Below are 15,854 nucleotides of genomic sequence, written 5' to 3' on the forward strand. Positions count from 1 at the left end.
GTTTTCCAAAAATATTTGTATTATATACAATTAAGATTAATATTATGCCATACATTTTACATACGAATTTGATGATAAAAATTCAAACACATTTAGCAAAAAGATCATAAATTAATAATTTAATTTTTTGATGAATTTTTATTTACAATATCTGTAAAATATATCTATTATACTTACACAGCTACTTTTACAGTATTTAAATTCGCATTTGCTCTGTAATCAATAAATACAGTAGAGAGAAAGCAACAAAATGTTAGGCACGCCGAAACACTTAACGTATATGCCACAATAGCATTATTGCGCGCAAAAACAGAATGCATCGTTACGTTTTAATTAATATTGGTGATTAAAATATGCGAAATTTGAATTTAGTAAATCACTCGATCGAATCATGCATCAAAAATTCTAACCAAAATCATCGTCAGCACGACTTGGTATTCAACGTCAGCACTCAGACACGGTGGATCACCGGGTTGGTGTTCGAAAATAAATCGAACATTTTACGTGTTCACAAATAAAGCAAATTTAACTACAGTTATTATGATGTGGTGGTTTACTTAAATTATATGAATTTATTACTTGCTGTCTTTACTGTACAAATATATTTGTGGTTTTTGCATTTTTCATAGAAAAAATACTACTAAATGGGTATTACTATAAAAATGCTACTAAATAGATATTATTGTCATAATCTATTGTTTACAGCATGCTGTATAATTTCATATTAGTTTTATACTATGAAAAATCAAGATATAGATAAAGTTTCGTCCAATTTTATTATAAGAAACTGTAAAAAAAGTTTAATTCAATTATAAACGTTTAATTCAATACTTCCAGAAATTTGATGACTATTGTTCATAGTGATATTATACATGCATGCATTCGTGTAATATATAGTATTTAAACACGTATGTATATATTTGCACTAAATTACTAAAATATAATAGGGTTAATTGATGATCTAATTTGCTTCTTTAAAATGTTAAATTTACATACACATGTAAGTATGTACATCTATATCAAATCATTTCAGTTCACAATACATAGTTTACTTTTTTATCTGCAGCAACTTCAAGGAAGTGCAGATTAGTACGCGACAATGTTTATATGCAATGTGAGGTGTACTGTTTGTAAAGGAATAAATAATTTATCTTAGAGAACGAGTTGAATGCTTTGGATATGTCGCATTTGGTAAGTATGCAAATATTATTGAAATGTTTTTCTGATTACGCTTAAATTCAAAACATTGACCATTCAATCGTATACTTTCAAAATGAGCTTTAAGGTCTACTACAAATTTTTTTAAATTACTTGTCCTTAATATCAATTATTTTGTATTATAATTTTCTTACTATCATAACTAGTATTTTATGAGTATTAATAAATTATATTATTTGCTAAAGAATTCTTAAAAATATATGACAGATACAATTACGATATGAATCATAAAGAACGTTATTTATAAACTATGTAATTAGTAATACTGAATAAAAGTTTTTTGTTTATTTTCTGTGTAATGTTTACATCTGATTGTAAGGAATACTGTGTTTTAAAAGTTTGATCGTTTTATTCTAAATGTTAATATTAACCTTAAAAGTATCAATTATAATGTATTTTTGATGGTAGTATATTTGCAATATTAGAAATATGATTGTATAGTATAATTAATTTAGTTTATTATCTTTATTTCAGAGAAAAAAAGAATGGGTTGTATCAATAGTCGAACAGATATTAATGATCTACACCCAAATGTTTTTCAAGTGATGAATGTAGATGATTTAGGTAATTTAATTACACCTGGCCGCTTAGAAGTCACAGAAACAGATATAGTGCTTTATCAACGTGGTAAACAGCCAATTAAATGGCCATTACGTTGTTTGCGACGATATGGCCATGATGCTGAAATTTTCAGTTTTGAATCAGGAAGAAGATGCTCTACAGGGCCAGGCATTTATGCTTTTAAATGCCGCAGAGCTGCACATTTATTTAATCTTGTACAAACGAATATTCAGGTTTATATTTCTTCACAATATAAAATATAGAAATTATATTTATCATGAACTCAATGACAAAAATTTATGTTATTAATTTAGAATAAAAAACTTTGTTTTAAACATCAAAGTGTTTATAAATAAATATTTCTTAAAGGAAATTTATTTTAGGTTTGTAATAACAGTGGAGATGATACGATGACCAGAGAACTTCCAGTTGCTTCTCATCCTGGTCCAACAGTGACAAGAGTGACAATACCAATTGAGCCTAATTATTTGGATCCAATATTAAATAGAACTAATAATCATATGGGTCCTAGATTTGCTCATAATCAACAAAATGGAGTTGGAAGATTAGATAGTGTGGGAAGTAGCACTGGTCTTATATCACCCCAAGGAAACATGAGTTCTCCTACATCACCTCCTGTGCTGCCACCACCACCACCACCACTCCCTCAACCACATCCGTCCTCACTTTATGTCAATGAAGAAATATTGTCATCTCTACCATTGGAAATGGAACATAATAATAACAAAAGCCTTAGAAGAGCAATACAGAGGTAATTCGAAACTTAGTTGTGTTATTTATATTATTTAATCTTATTAATAATTTTATGTTATTATAGGTCTTGTACAGTGAGTACTACTATATCTGATAATGGTTCAGCTTCATTGAAATTGACATCTATGCACAAAGGTTCAGAAGTCATTCCTCAAACTAAATCACCACTTTCAGTAGCAACTTACATGAATGTAAATATTAATAGTGATGTTAGTCCACTTTCTCCAACTCATAGTGTTTCTGAAGCAATGCAGTTTAAAGAAGACAAAAATGAAAACAGTGAATCTGGGCATGCTTATATGAATATAAGTCCTGGTCAAGAACATGTAGAATCTCTTGGTGCTAGACCACGACCTTCACCATTACCATTTATTCAATCTGATATAGAAGACCCAACAAGACACTGTTACGCTAATTTAGAACCAAGTGAAATCGAAAATTTAAGAAAAAGATTTTCTGGTGTATCTGTAGCAGAAAAATCACCTTTGCCTCCATCAACACCTACAGGTGGTCCAATTAGGGAAGTAAACTATGCTGTATTAGATTTGGATACAAAGGATGTACCAATGAATTTGCCATTAGATGGCCCTTTAAATTCTTCTGCATCTCCCCCAGAATCTCCAAATAAGCTGCAAAAAGGGTATGCTACAATCGATTTTAATAAAACAGCTGCTCTTTCTCATTCAGTCAACCCAAATCTTGTAAATGATAACGAGGGTTCAAGGAAAACACGTCACAATTCTACAATTAGTGACTTAGCAGCTTCTGGTAGACGTAGTTCATCTATAAGTGAATGATCAGTCTTTTATTTGATAACTGTGCCTGTATAATGAATATTCATAACATTTTGCTTTACTTTTGTTACTCTTATTAAATTCAAACATTTGATGGCATAGAACCAAGGAACAAATATTAAATTAGTTTGTACATATTTCATATACACGTTTTTTACATTAAGTGAATGCAAAAATTTTTCGATTTCTGTTGTACGTATCAGTTTTGAATTTGTAAATGAATTAAGATGAATGAAAATTTGCAATAGTTTTATACATCAATTACAAATGTTTTCTTTAATAATCAAGAAATGGTAGTTTTCCACTTATTTTATGTTAGAAATTGTAGCCAGATATCTAGCAATCAGGAGTTATCCAAGAAAAATTGTGTTGGACTGCAAGCGATATATTCTTAATACGAAAACAAATAAACTGTCATTATCAAATTCTTTCTTTTACAGCTTCTTCATCATATACTTGACAAATATTTTTGCAAGCTCGAGCTGCACTAGTACATTTTTTAAATTCATATAGTAACAAGTAATGCAGAAACTGACAGAACTTTTGCATTAACCTAATATACAACAAAATTTTGAAGTTATATAAAACACAAAGCATTTAATTAAAAAATTGCAATTCTTGGTTTATTTTCTATGAATTGTTTTACAATTTGTTATTCATACCATAGCACTTAGTTTTGTACAGTGTACACAAAGGACAACACAGTATTTTTAAAGGATAAGTCTTTTTTCAAAGTGCTGTTGGTATGCACAAAGGAAAAATCTCTTTTATATGATATACAAATGTGTTTATAGAACATTATAGATAAAATGATTTTTTACATTAACTATTGTGGGGGAATTGGAAGCAAAAGTATCCTAATTTTCCTGTATCATAGGAATTGATGAGGCTCAAATAGACTAACTGAAATAAAAGTACATGACACTATGATAACACAAAAAAGATGACAATGACATAATATATAATTTTAAATGACTACTTTCAAAGTAGTCAATTAAAATCTAACTATGGCCATAATTTGGAGTGATTTTGATAAATGATAGGTTTATAGTGAAACATTACATATGTGTGAATATACATATACATATATATACACTGCTCGCGCACGACACACACACACACACACACACACAAAATCTTGTTGCTCTTTAAAGAAATAATTTTAAACTTCACAATTTTAATGAAACATTATCATACTCTATCTACAACTTAATATATTTTATAATTATTTACTTTATAAATTAAATGATACATCTATATCTATACATGAACTTTGGCCAAAATATGTTTCTTCTAAACAATTAAAACAGATACTTTAACTAATAACAAGAACATATATTTAAAATATATATGACATAATAGGTTATGATAGATTTTTCTATCTAGTACATTCAACAGAACTATATTTTTTGTGTATTAATAAGTTTTAATTGCTTTTTGTTATTTAAATATACAAATAATGCTTTTTGTTTATGTAATTTTTGTTATGAGCAATGAATTCTTTTTATAATTATTTTGCCCAAATTTAAAAAATTTTCAATATTATTTTGTTAAAACTATTACAATTTCAATAAAATGCAGATGTTAATACTTTATAGACAAAAATACTTTTTTATTGCATGTATAAATTATCATACATTTTTGTACAATATTTTACATATTTAAAACTTGAAAACTATTAATAATCAAAATTGACATTTTGATCACTAATATTTTTAATATTGAAAAATTAAAATTTTTTTATTTGGTTAGGACTTTTGTATTATGCTCATACTATAGCTTTTAATTAATTGTAATTGTCGTTACTAGTTTTGCTATTTGATTAAGTTTAAGTACTAAATTAGTAAACAAATTTTATAAATATTTTAGCATTTATTACAATACAGAAAGTAATATTTACTGTTATTTTTATTAATTTTGCATTGGACCATATTTACTACATAGTTTTGTTAGCCTTTTTCTATCACAAGATATTAATGTTTGGAAGGGGCCAATCAAAATATGGTAACAAATATGGTACATTGCTAAGTATAATATTACGATTATAACTATTTTCTACATTAGATATTATCAAAAATATAATTGAAATATACAAATATGAACATATACTTCATTAAAATAATTTATTTTTTACGAGGATGTAAACATTTTTTAACGAGAAAGAAACGTTACAATGGTCTTAGATGATATTCTCTAACAATAATTGTTCATTGAACCTATTAATTACTTTTACTTTTAGAAATAGCATTGCATGCTATAAACAATTTCCAATACATTATGTAGTACTATTTTTGCAAATTAAAAAGCATCTTTGTGTGAATTAAGAGCTTTGTATTTCATATCTAATAGTAAATAAGAAGCAACAGGCCTATATGGAAGAATGAATGTTTTTATAGTACATGTAGTGAACACAAGTTATAGAAATTATTTTAGTAAATAACTGCACATCACATATATTCATTATATATTTTAAGCAGCCATATCTATAAAGCCAAAGAATCTATTCTTATTTATTGAACCTAAAAACACATTTACACCGTTTAATTCGTCAATTTTCTTTTGAAAATTAAATGTTCATAAATATTATTTCTAGAAATATTTGAGAGCATTGTATTGAATATTAATTATGAATTGTATACCAGTGGAAAAAAGCAGCATTATGTTATATGCTGTATTCTCTTTTTGTCTTTTAATTTCTAATCAACTACTTACACTTATCTACTGTATTCAATTTTTCTTTGTTTTAATGTTCTCCTGTTATTATATTTTTATCATTTATGTCTCACTTCAATTTCATTAGTATTAAATATACAGAAGAATTTAATAATAAACTATTAAAGTGAAAATTTTAAGATAGAAGCATCAATTTTTTAAAAATATGTTCTATTCTTTTTTAAATATAACTTCTTTAAAGATAAATGAAATGTTAAACAAAGAATGAATACAGATTTTTCAAATTATTTTATACGTATTCAGGCATAAGATGTTCTACATTTAAAAAATACAAAATATTGTAAGATAATATATATATAAATTCAACGTGAATGAGTTTAAAATATTGTGTATCTCCATCCATGATATTAAATAATAGCACCAATTTGAAATGTTTATTGTGGATATGTATAAAATGGAATTTGTGTTTTATTGTACTGATATATTGATAATAGTTCACTTCGATGTTTCATAGAATGGTAGTGTGATGTACAATTTGAAATTGCATTATATTTCATCTTTTAGTATATATTTTACATTAAGTTTCAAATTTTTTTCCAAAGATATAAATATTTTATATTGTTAATAAAAAAGAGGAGTCTTGTGAACAAAATGTTTCCATAATTATAAGAGATTTGAAACATAATACTTTTCTGAATACTAAAGAATATCAGAAGGAAATTTGTTTCATTGGAATAAATTTTAAAGTACTATAAATTCTAGTGTAAAGTATGAAAAAATGTTATGTTCATAAAAATGATCGGGGTGCATTGCTTTATTTTTTGTACATGATATAGATGTACCATAGAATTATACATCGAATTGAATGTAACAATAATATAATATGCAAGTGTTTCATTATACATGAGGTAATTAATACTTTTATATTACTACAAAGATAAAAACTTGTCTTTATCTTCAAATACAGCAGTATTATATCAGGCCAATGATTACAATTTATTAATTTTCAACAAGTTATAGTAATTCATCAATTTTTACATGTTAATTCTTAAAAGAATTTTCAAAATACAGATTTATTTTCAACTAATATAGAAACATTGTAATAAAAGTGCTCTAAAATGCTAAAACAACATTTTTTTAATTGACATTTTATAAAGGAATAAGTCATGCTTATTCAGATCATATGTATATGTGTCGTTTTTAAAAATAATGCAAAAATATCCTGCGACTATTTTTTATATGTTGCAGATGCTATTCCACTAAACAAAAAAGTTACGTTTGCTAAAATAGTGAAAACAAATCAATTAATAATTAATTTTTAAAACTAAAAAAACGTTGCATTACACATTTTAGGCATTAAATACATGAAATAAAGGAAACAATTTTTATATAGCAATTTATAAAAATGTGCAATCTTGCGTATCGTTGCAATGCAACGGCAAGAAGAGTTGTAAATAAGTGTGGCGCAACGACACATTGGGCAAGCATGCTGAACGTGCAAATACGGAATGTAATGGCTGTGAGGTATTCAATTCTTCGACTGTCATTTTATAATTATGTTAAAAAATAATTCATAAAGAGATTCATAATTTCTTTTAAATATGTGTTCTAACAAAGTATTATTCGCTATCTCATAGATGAATTAGAAGAAAACTTTTATTCATCATCAAATAATGAATCGCTAATAAATGAAAATATTTATTTTACATTTACATATGTAGAAGACTTAAAATTTATAGCAATTTGGTTTAAATTAACACTTACAATATTGAATTGGAGAGTTTTTTTAATTGGTAGTACCTATAAAATTAAATGTTTAATATATCAAAACCTACAATTTGTTAATCAAAATTCTTATATAAGTAATCATTTATCAATAGACTTTTAATATTAACACATTGGTTCTTTTAAGAGAGTGATGTTATTTATATTTTCAATTAATAATATGACAGTCAAAGAAGTAATATACATTAATTATTGGAGTGAAACATTGGTTACTGTACTTTCCTGTATTTTAAACTGCAATTAGAAGATATAACACTAATGTTTTACAAGATATCAAAAGATTTATTTTCGTATATTTTTTATGTTAAGGGAGAATACAGTAATTATAAACTTTGTATTTTAAAGTCGTTACGCAACTTTTGTTTACATGTATTACGTTATATTTGCTATCAAATTCTATTTGAATAGAATTAACATGAAACGTAACATGAAATTATTTTATACATATTTGTATATAAATAACTATAAAAACGTTATTAGTTCATTATTTCCTTCTGTATGATTTGTGTGTACTGTATAAAATATATAGTAATGTTATTTCAATTGGTGTATTCATTTTTGTTTAGAAAATAAGTATTAGAAGATAATAAATTAAGTATAATGTTAAAGGTATACTTAATGAAACAATACTTAAATTGATATATTTCTTTATTTAAAATGTATATTTCAATATCACACAGTCTTTAAAACGGCACTTTTATCCACAGCCAAAAATTATGGCATTTATATAACTTTCATTATCTCTGTTCTAGTGTCACTTATTTGAATCCACTAGACAGTCTTGAGCAACAAGCAAATACTAACATTTATTACTGAATAACAAAGAAAAATATGTACATATGAATTGCAATATTTTGTAATAAGAAGTCATATATACTTAATGAAATCAAATTGTACTTCAGGTTTTGGAACACTCCAAAAACGTCGAGTTATTTTAACACATTTTTTTTTCTTATTAATTTTATAAACTTTCTACGTAAATAAACATGTTGAACTGATTTACAAATATACATACTAGATTTAATAAAAAAATTATGCCATTTTTTATGTAATAGATACTATTTAAATTCAGCCATGACATATTTTGTAAAATCACAAAAAAATGACAAACATTAAGTTGATGTTTTCTAAATTATAATACCAAGACTATATAAAAATGCAAAATACTCTTTATACTATTATAGAAATTACGTGTGAACGACGGAAATACAATATTTTAATACGATTATAATTTTTTCTTCTTTTCTTACTTATTAAAATAGAAATTTTGTTCATAACTTTGAAATGTCTACTATTTGTTTCATACGGTCCAATATAAAAAAAAATAACACTAATACTACCAACAAAATAATTGACTATTCGATAATGTTGACGAAATCCAAAATTCTATTACAAATTACATTTCAATTATAATGAAACAAAAACTTGATTGGATTTACTATTAAATCGGCAACCTATAGACAAAAGAGATACAAGAGATAATCAGGCAGCGAGTTGACGACGTCTACTCAATTCGTGATCTATTAAAACGGAAATATCAGGGTGGCGATGAAGAATCGTCGTGCAATAGTGGACTGTTTGACTTGGATCCGCGCCCGCTTTTAGCAACAGTCTTACTGCATTAACAAAGCCACTTTCCGCGGCTACTTGGAGAGCAGTCAACCCTTCGGTGTTTAATTTCTCTAATTGCGCAAGGGGCGATGTAACCAACAAAGAAACGGTTTGATGAAAGCCTCTCGCAGAAGCTAGATGCAATGGTGTATTGCCACCGGCGTCTTGTACACTAGGATCTTCCCCATGTTCCAGCAGTTTCGCTACCATGTCGGCATAGTTTTTTCTAGAGGCAATGTGCAACGGAGTTTCACCATAACGTGACATTATACCAGTTGGTGTGTGTGATATGAGTAAAAACGCGGTGTTTAAAGCACCGCACTCGAGGCACTCGTGCAAAGGAGTTTCTCCTCGATCATTCTTCAGGGATGGATCCGCACCCGCAGCCAACAAAGTCTCGATCAATGATTCAATTTCAGTTCGGTGGTTGTTATCTGTAAAATCATGTATTTTTATTGAATATATTGCAGAAAATAAGGATGTTTCAGAATAATCGATTGTCCAACATTATTATATTCGTACATATATTTTTAATTAAATATTGAATATATATATATAAAAGTTATTAAAAAAAATTATTTATTTGTTAATATCAATAATGAAATAAAATAATACTTCAAGATTAAACTTTTAATACAAATGCGTATAAAGTTGTACCGAAGATAGTAGAAGAAGCTAAAATATGAAGTGCGCTGCGGCCTTGATGATCCTTCGCATTAACAGGACCAGCGCGTGCTAATAAATCGAGCGTTTTCAAAGCTGCCTCGAAATTATGATACAAATTTTTCGATCCTTGGGCGTGAGCTAGCTGCCGGGTTAATATGTGCAGCGCAGTCAATCCACCGCCAGCTTCTTTTACGCCCGAAGGACAACCATGTTTCAGGAGTTCTCCTACGAATTGCAATACGTTTCCTGGCCCTCCATTTAAAATCACTCTGTGTAATGCCGTTTCACCACGAGGGGAGCGCACAGCTGGATCGCATCCGTTCGAAAGTAGCAAACTACAAAAATGATGATATGCATTTTTATCTTCTAACGATATTATTTTCCTACTAAATTCCAAAATTTTTACCGACACATTTGTTACAAAAAATTTTATTCGAATGATTTTTCAATTTTATATAAATATAATAATAAAGATGATTTAAAAATTGAAATTTTGTTAGTATAGGGTAATAATATTTTAGTATTACTAAAAAAACAATTTAATACAGAATAAGTGTAATGTTATTACGTTTCACGCGCAAGATTATTTTTCTACATGTATTTATTCGTGAAAGAAGATCGTAAAATGCTTTCGAGAACAGCGCCGCTTTGAACATCTGGTAACAGTATGGTAAGAAAGGTACAAGAGAGAACCTTATAAGCAAGAATGATTTCACGAATATTTAGCATGTTCGACGGTAAAATTCGTTAAGAATGATTCACGAATACTTCGTCTGCAATAATTCCGATGTTTGGATATTTCTTACGACGTCAGCAACTTCCCCACTAAAATTGTGTGGACAAATTTAGAATTCAGTAAAATCGATAAAATTAGATCGGTGTGTTTATGTTACAAAATATTTGAACCTTTTTTTCCTACGTGAAAAGAAGTACATATATATACTATATACAGTTTTAAAACTTGGTATTAATATTAATTTTAGAACTCGTATAATTGTATATTACATATTATTTTACAATTAATATGAAGTAAAATATGTTTCACGATCAAAATTTAATTTAACATAAATTTGTAACAAAAGTCTTTTAAATAAAAGAAATAATGATCTAAAGATAATTATTATATTTTCGAAATTTTTAAATTATATTTCTTTCTTTATATAGTTTAAATTCTAACTCTGGATAAAATCTTTAAAATAGAATATATGAAAACTTTTTGTTCGTATTACTCATATCACAGATAATGCTTCAAGAATTTACCTCGCGGCTGTACTGTTGCTATACACATATCTTTGTTTGCAGAGTAATTTGGTTTAAAAAAAATATACTAAGAGAGAAAGATCGTTCAAATTTGAAAGCGTATAATCATACGTTTGAAAATTGACATGAAATTCTACATAACAGATAGTAGGAACCCACAATTTACTAGAGAAATTTCTTACCTGAGGACAGGCAAACAATGATTTGTAGCGGCCACTAGCAGGGGTGGATCACCTGAAACATTCCAATCCGGTTCGTCCAGGTTTTGTACAGAGTCACTTGCAAGAAGTGCTGCAACGCTCTTGGCGTCCCCTGCACGTACAGCCTCATGAAAAGTCAGTTCGCTCTCTGGATTATATATTTCCTCAATATCTTGTTGAAAAACTATACCCTCCAATGATCCGTTATAAGCCTCGAAAATGTTCGAAAAGTTGCTTGTTTCCGTAGCGATACTGTCGATAGAGTTCTGCAGTTCTTGCAACTTGAAATTGTCCTTCAAAGAGGAATCGGTTCCACGTGTTCCCGACATTGCATCTTGAGAATCACACTCAGTGAGAAATGTATCGAGTCTTGTCGATACAATCGAATTTGAAGCCGAATTTAATGCACTCAAATCACAATCTTTTAACACTTCGTTTTTAGCCTCGTCCGTGTCGATAATTGCATCTTGATTATCCCCACTGATAATCGAAGTATTTTCATCTTTTTCTGAAAGTTCACCGTCTTCGGTGGATTTTTTACATTCCATAGCGTCTTCATCTTTTTGCTCAAGCAATTCTGGTATATTAACCGATATATAAAGCGGTAGTTTCTCCTGATTAGCAGGGATTTCCTCTTGATCTTGACCACCTGTTGCATGCTTCATCATTTCCGCAGAAGTAAATTCAGTGCTTTCTTCACGCGTCGTTTGCTCTTTCTTGTTGTGCAGTGTTTTATTGACTATCGCGCCCGTCTTCTTCTCTACGTTCTGTTCCTGTGTTATGGGATCGTTCGTATAAGCAGCAGTCATTGTGACGATTGTTGCTCGCCTTTTAATTGAACCTGATTCTCTGGTAATTGGCTCGACGCCTTTCAACAGGAGAATAGTCTCACACCGTGATCTACTTTACTGAAGTCATTGCTATTTTCCTTCCTTTTTTCGTTTTCTTTTCTAATACACCTGCTTGTTCATTACTTTCTCGATACGGTACAATTGTCAGTCATACGATCAAAAGATGTCGGTGAATACGTATTATAAATGTCTGTGCGTGAGTACGAGTGTAGAAACGACTCATAAAACGGACCGACGAATCACAAATACGTGACTGAAAACTAAATGAGCTTGCTTACTGTGCGTCGCTACGGATCTCTCTGTTTCCCCTCTCCTTTTTCTTCACTTCCCCACCCTTGCTCTTTACCCCACTTCTTAAAACCCTCCTGTAGTGCATCTGAGGAATTTATTGTAGATCTGATACCCTAGAAATTGGATTAGATGTTTCTCCTTCGTTTTAACTGCTTTATGTGTTTGAAGCAGTCAAATTTAAGTGATACGAGTTCCGTATGTTTTTTTTCCTTTTTTTTTAGTATATTGTTACAATCTATGTATCTTCAGTCCTCAAAATAACTTTCTCTTACGCTATATTTTAAATTATATTATTATTTAGGGAATTTTTTACCTTCTCCTTTACTTTCCTTTATACTTTAATAATTATGAAACCTTCTGAAAAAATTGGGGACAAAATAAAATACATAGTACTTAATTTTTTCATTTCTTGGTATTTAGGAAATACACTTCATCTAAAGTTAATTTATTTTGTTCAATATTTCTAAACATCTTTCGAAGCTATTCTTTGGAATAACCTTGGTAATTGTATATTTTTAACTATGCAGTGTAATGTCTTCTTTTTAGAACATTTACGGATATAAAATGCATGCTTGTGTGAAAATAGTAATTCAACGTACGTAGAATGATCAACAAATCAGATACGTGACTAAAAATCAAATGAGTTAATTTCACCGATGGGGACAAATTTAAAATTACAAATGTCACTGTTAACCCATTTTTTCTGATTTTAAGTACAATATTCGATAATTAATGTTACTTATTAATAAAAACTTATAACAAAAATCCTTACGTTTACTAACAAGTTTTTACTAAATTTTATATTATATTACAATCAATTATTAATTTTACATCATTAGAATAATACATTTGGTATTTACCAAAAAATGTCTTATTTTTAGTTCATTTCCTGTCCATGTCCTGTAATTAGTTCATTTCAATCATGAGGAAAAATAAGATTACGTTGAAAAAAATAATTTTTTAAAAACATTTTTTCCTATGTTTTATTCATTGCCTATAAATGTGTTTACAGCAGCATATGTTATACATTTATTATATTGAATCAAAATCTGGGCAAAATTTTTTTTTCGATTAAGTTAATATTTCACATGTGATAATATATTCAAAAAGTATTTTGTATAAATTGAGAGTCTTCAAACTGTCGTTAAACGATCATGCAAACAGAGAATTGCATACATAGCTACATATTCTTCTTTTTCGTCATCAATCCCATAGCTATAATTCTTTATCCCACTTCTTAAACCTTCTCTTTGCCCTTCTGTTCGTTGCCCCATCGTAAGGCATAGGTGTCGGTTCTTAAGCTGCGTCTACACTATATAACAACATATTATATGGCAAACTTATAAAACTTGTTAGAAAAGGAGAAAGAAAAATGTTATATAACATTATGTTAAATAACATATTTCGTGTCGTATAGCAAGTTATATGTTATCCATCAAGTGTTGACAAAGTTCAAAGAAAGTCATAAAATATTGTTACATGACATATTGCTAGTTGGCCCAAACCAGTGTAATGTGGTTATAAAACATTTACTATCTACCGTTTGACGTCATTATTAATAACGAGATGCGAAGTGTTTTACAAACTTGTTACAGTCCTGTTACTACAATACCAAAAGGTATAATCTTGCAACAAATTATAAAAACATGTATAGCAAGGTTATAAAACAATTTGTTTTATAACACTGTTTTATTACATAGTTTAGATGCAGCTTTAGGAACGCAAGCATCTCTTGCGTAAGCAACATACAGTTTTATTATACAGACCACATAAAAATAGTATTGGCTTCATTTGGAACTGATAAATTAAAAAATGTACATTATTATTATCATAAGGAATAATAATTTTAATAATTAAAATCTTGTAAATATTTTTATGATAATCATTGCAGTTTAAATTACACTAAATATATGGTGTATTTATTCGATTATAATTGAGTATGAATTATAAAAAATTTGTACCATGCAATACATAATGTAAATAAAGAATTAAATTTGATGTTACAGCAGGAACTCTTTGTGTTTTCAAAACAGTATTTTAAAAAAATATTTAAGGAAATTAAATGATATTAAGGAGAACTATCAAGTATCATATAATAAAATTTGATTGATTTATACAATACTATTCATTAGTTCTCCAAAGAATAGTTCTTAAACTAAACATCAAGTACTTGCAATGTAAGAAATATTAATCTGTTAGACATATGTATAAAATATATTAAGTAAGTAATTAATAATTTTAGTTTGGTCATTTTATTAAATATACATGAACATATAGGTGCATATTTTTAATTTGAAGTTTGAAAAAGAATGGAATTAAAAGTTCCAGTACTAATAAAACAATATACTGCTATTATTGTACAAAAAATTTGTTAAATAAAAATCAACTTGGTGCTTTGTAAGTATTTGAGATGTATATTAACTTCCTAATTACTTTAAGTAGTAATTGCTAACAGTAACATGGATACATAAGTGATATTCTTTAAATATGTATGTATTTCAGAGGATTAAAAAAAAAAATTAGTCTTCAAACAGCTTAATTGATAGAACAAAATGTTACCAACATAAAAATGATTTTCATACACCTATCAAATAAAGAATATATATCACTTTATTTGCTGCGAGATCTAGACACAGATTTAGATTTGCTCCTGCGCGGACTATGATCTCTAGAATCAGATCGCCGTTTATTACGAAGTTTTTCTTTAGTGTAGTCACTTCTACTGTTAGAGCGGCTACGGGACGAAGATCGTGAATGCTTGCTTCTTGATCTTGATCTTGAACGTGAGCGAGACCGTGATCTTGATTGCGATTTTGACCGTGAATAAGACCTGGAGTGGGATCTAAAATGAATGTTCCATTAAAATCGTAATTCTATTGAAATTGCCTACAATTTCAAGTTTTATTGCTACTACTTTATTTTAAGATTACGTTGATGTATACAAATTATATTATATGGAATATCTTACTTCTTAATTTTTTTTATAAATACAACATAAAACAATATATGTAATATACCAAAAAGTTTGTAGCATAATTGGGCTTGCAAAAATTGTGACAAGTACCCAGGAAAACTATAATAATTTATTGCATATTCACATAAAAATAAGAATTATAAAAATATTAATGCAATACATATGGTAATTATTAGAAAAATTAATTTCCATTTTC

General features: G+C 28.2%; 4 protein-coding genes across 4 annotated transcripts in view; 1 reads left to right on the top strand and 3 right to left on the bottom strand.

Annotated features, from left to right (window-relative positions):
* Positions 1 to 415, bottom strand: part of LOC108579397 (signal peptidase complex subunit 3) — a 1,281-nt gene extending 866 nt beyond the window's left edge. Inside the window, exon 1 of the mRNA XM_017942927.1 lies at positions 178 to 415. Coding sequence (XP_017798416.1) covers positions 178 to 320 — 143 coding nt within the window. The 5' untranslated portion in view covers positions 321 to 415. The remainder of the gene's footprint in view (positions 1 to 177) is intronic.
* Positions 416 to 1,103: 688 nt separating this feature from the next.
* Positions 1,104 to 3,450, top strand: LOC108579376 (fibroblast growth factor receptor substrate 2). The gene is made up of 4 exons (XM_017942904.1): positions 1,104 to 1,191; positions 1,693 to 2,012; positions 2,163 to 2,551; positions 2,618 to 3,450. The coding sequence occupies exons 2-4, from the start codon at positions 1,704 to 1,706 to the stop codon at positions 3,348 to 3,350; spliced, it is 1,431 nt and encodes a 476-aa protein (XP_017798393.1). The 5' UTR covers positions 1,104 to 1,191; positions 1,693 to 1,703; the 3' UTR covers positions 3,351 to 3,450.
* Positions 3,451 to 9,287: 5,837 nt separating this feature from the next.
* Positions 9,288 to 12,641, bottom strand: LOC108579329 (ankyrin-1-like). The gene is made up of 3 exons (XM_017942845.1): positions 11,525 to 12,641; positions 10,074 to 10,417; positions 9,288 to 9,850 (listed from the first exon to the last, which is right to left on the bottom strand). The coding sequence occupies exons 1-3, from the start codon at positions 12,349 to 12,351 to the stop codon at positions 9,288 to 9,290; spliced, it is 1,734 nt and encodes a 577-aa protein (XP_017798334.1). The 5' UTR covers positions 12,352 to 12,641.
* Positions 12,642 to 13,937: 1,296 nt separating this feature from the next.
* LOC108579236 (serine/arginine-rich splicing factor 7-like) overlaps positions 13,938 to 15,854 on the bottom strand; it is a 3,362-nt gene continuing 1,445 nt past the window's right edge. The window contains exons 2-3 of the mRNA XM_017942722.1: positions 15,294 to 15,526; positions 13,938 to 13,996 (exon numbers count right to left, since the gene is read on the bottom strand). Coding sequence (XP_017798211.1) covers positions 15,295 to 15,526 — 232 coding nt within the window. The 3' untranslated portion in view covers positions 13,938 to 13,996; position 15,294. The remainder of the gene's footprint in view (positions 13,997 to 15,293; positions 15,527 to 15,854) is intronic.

The sequence above is a fragment of the Habropoda laboriosa genome, unplaced genomic scaffold (assembly GCF_001263275.1).
Source record: "Habropoda laboriosa isolate 0110345459 unplaced genomic scaffold, ASM126327v1 scaffold14, whole genome shotgun sequence".
In the NCBI taxonomy this organism is placed as follows: domain Eukaryota; kingdom Metazoa; phylum Arthropoda; class Insecta; order Hymenoptera; family Apidae; genus Habropoda; species Habropoda laboriosa.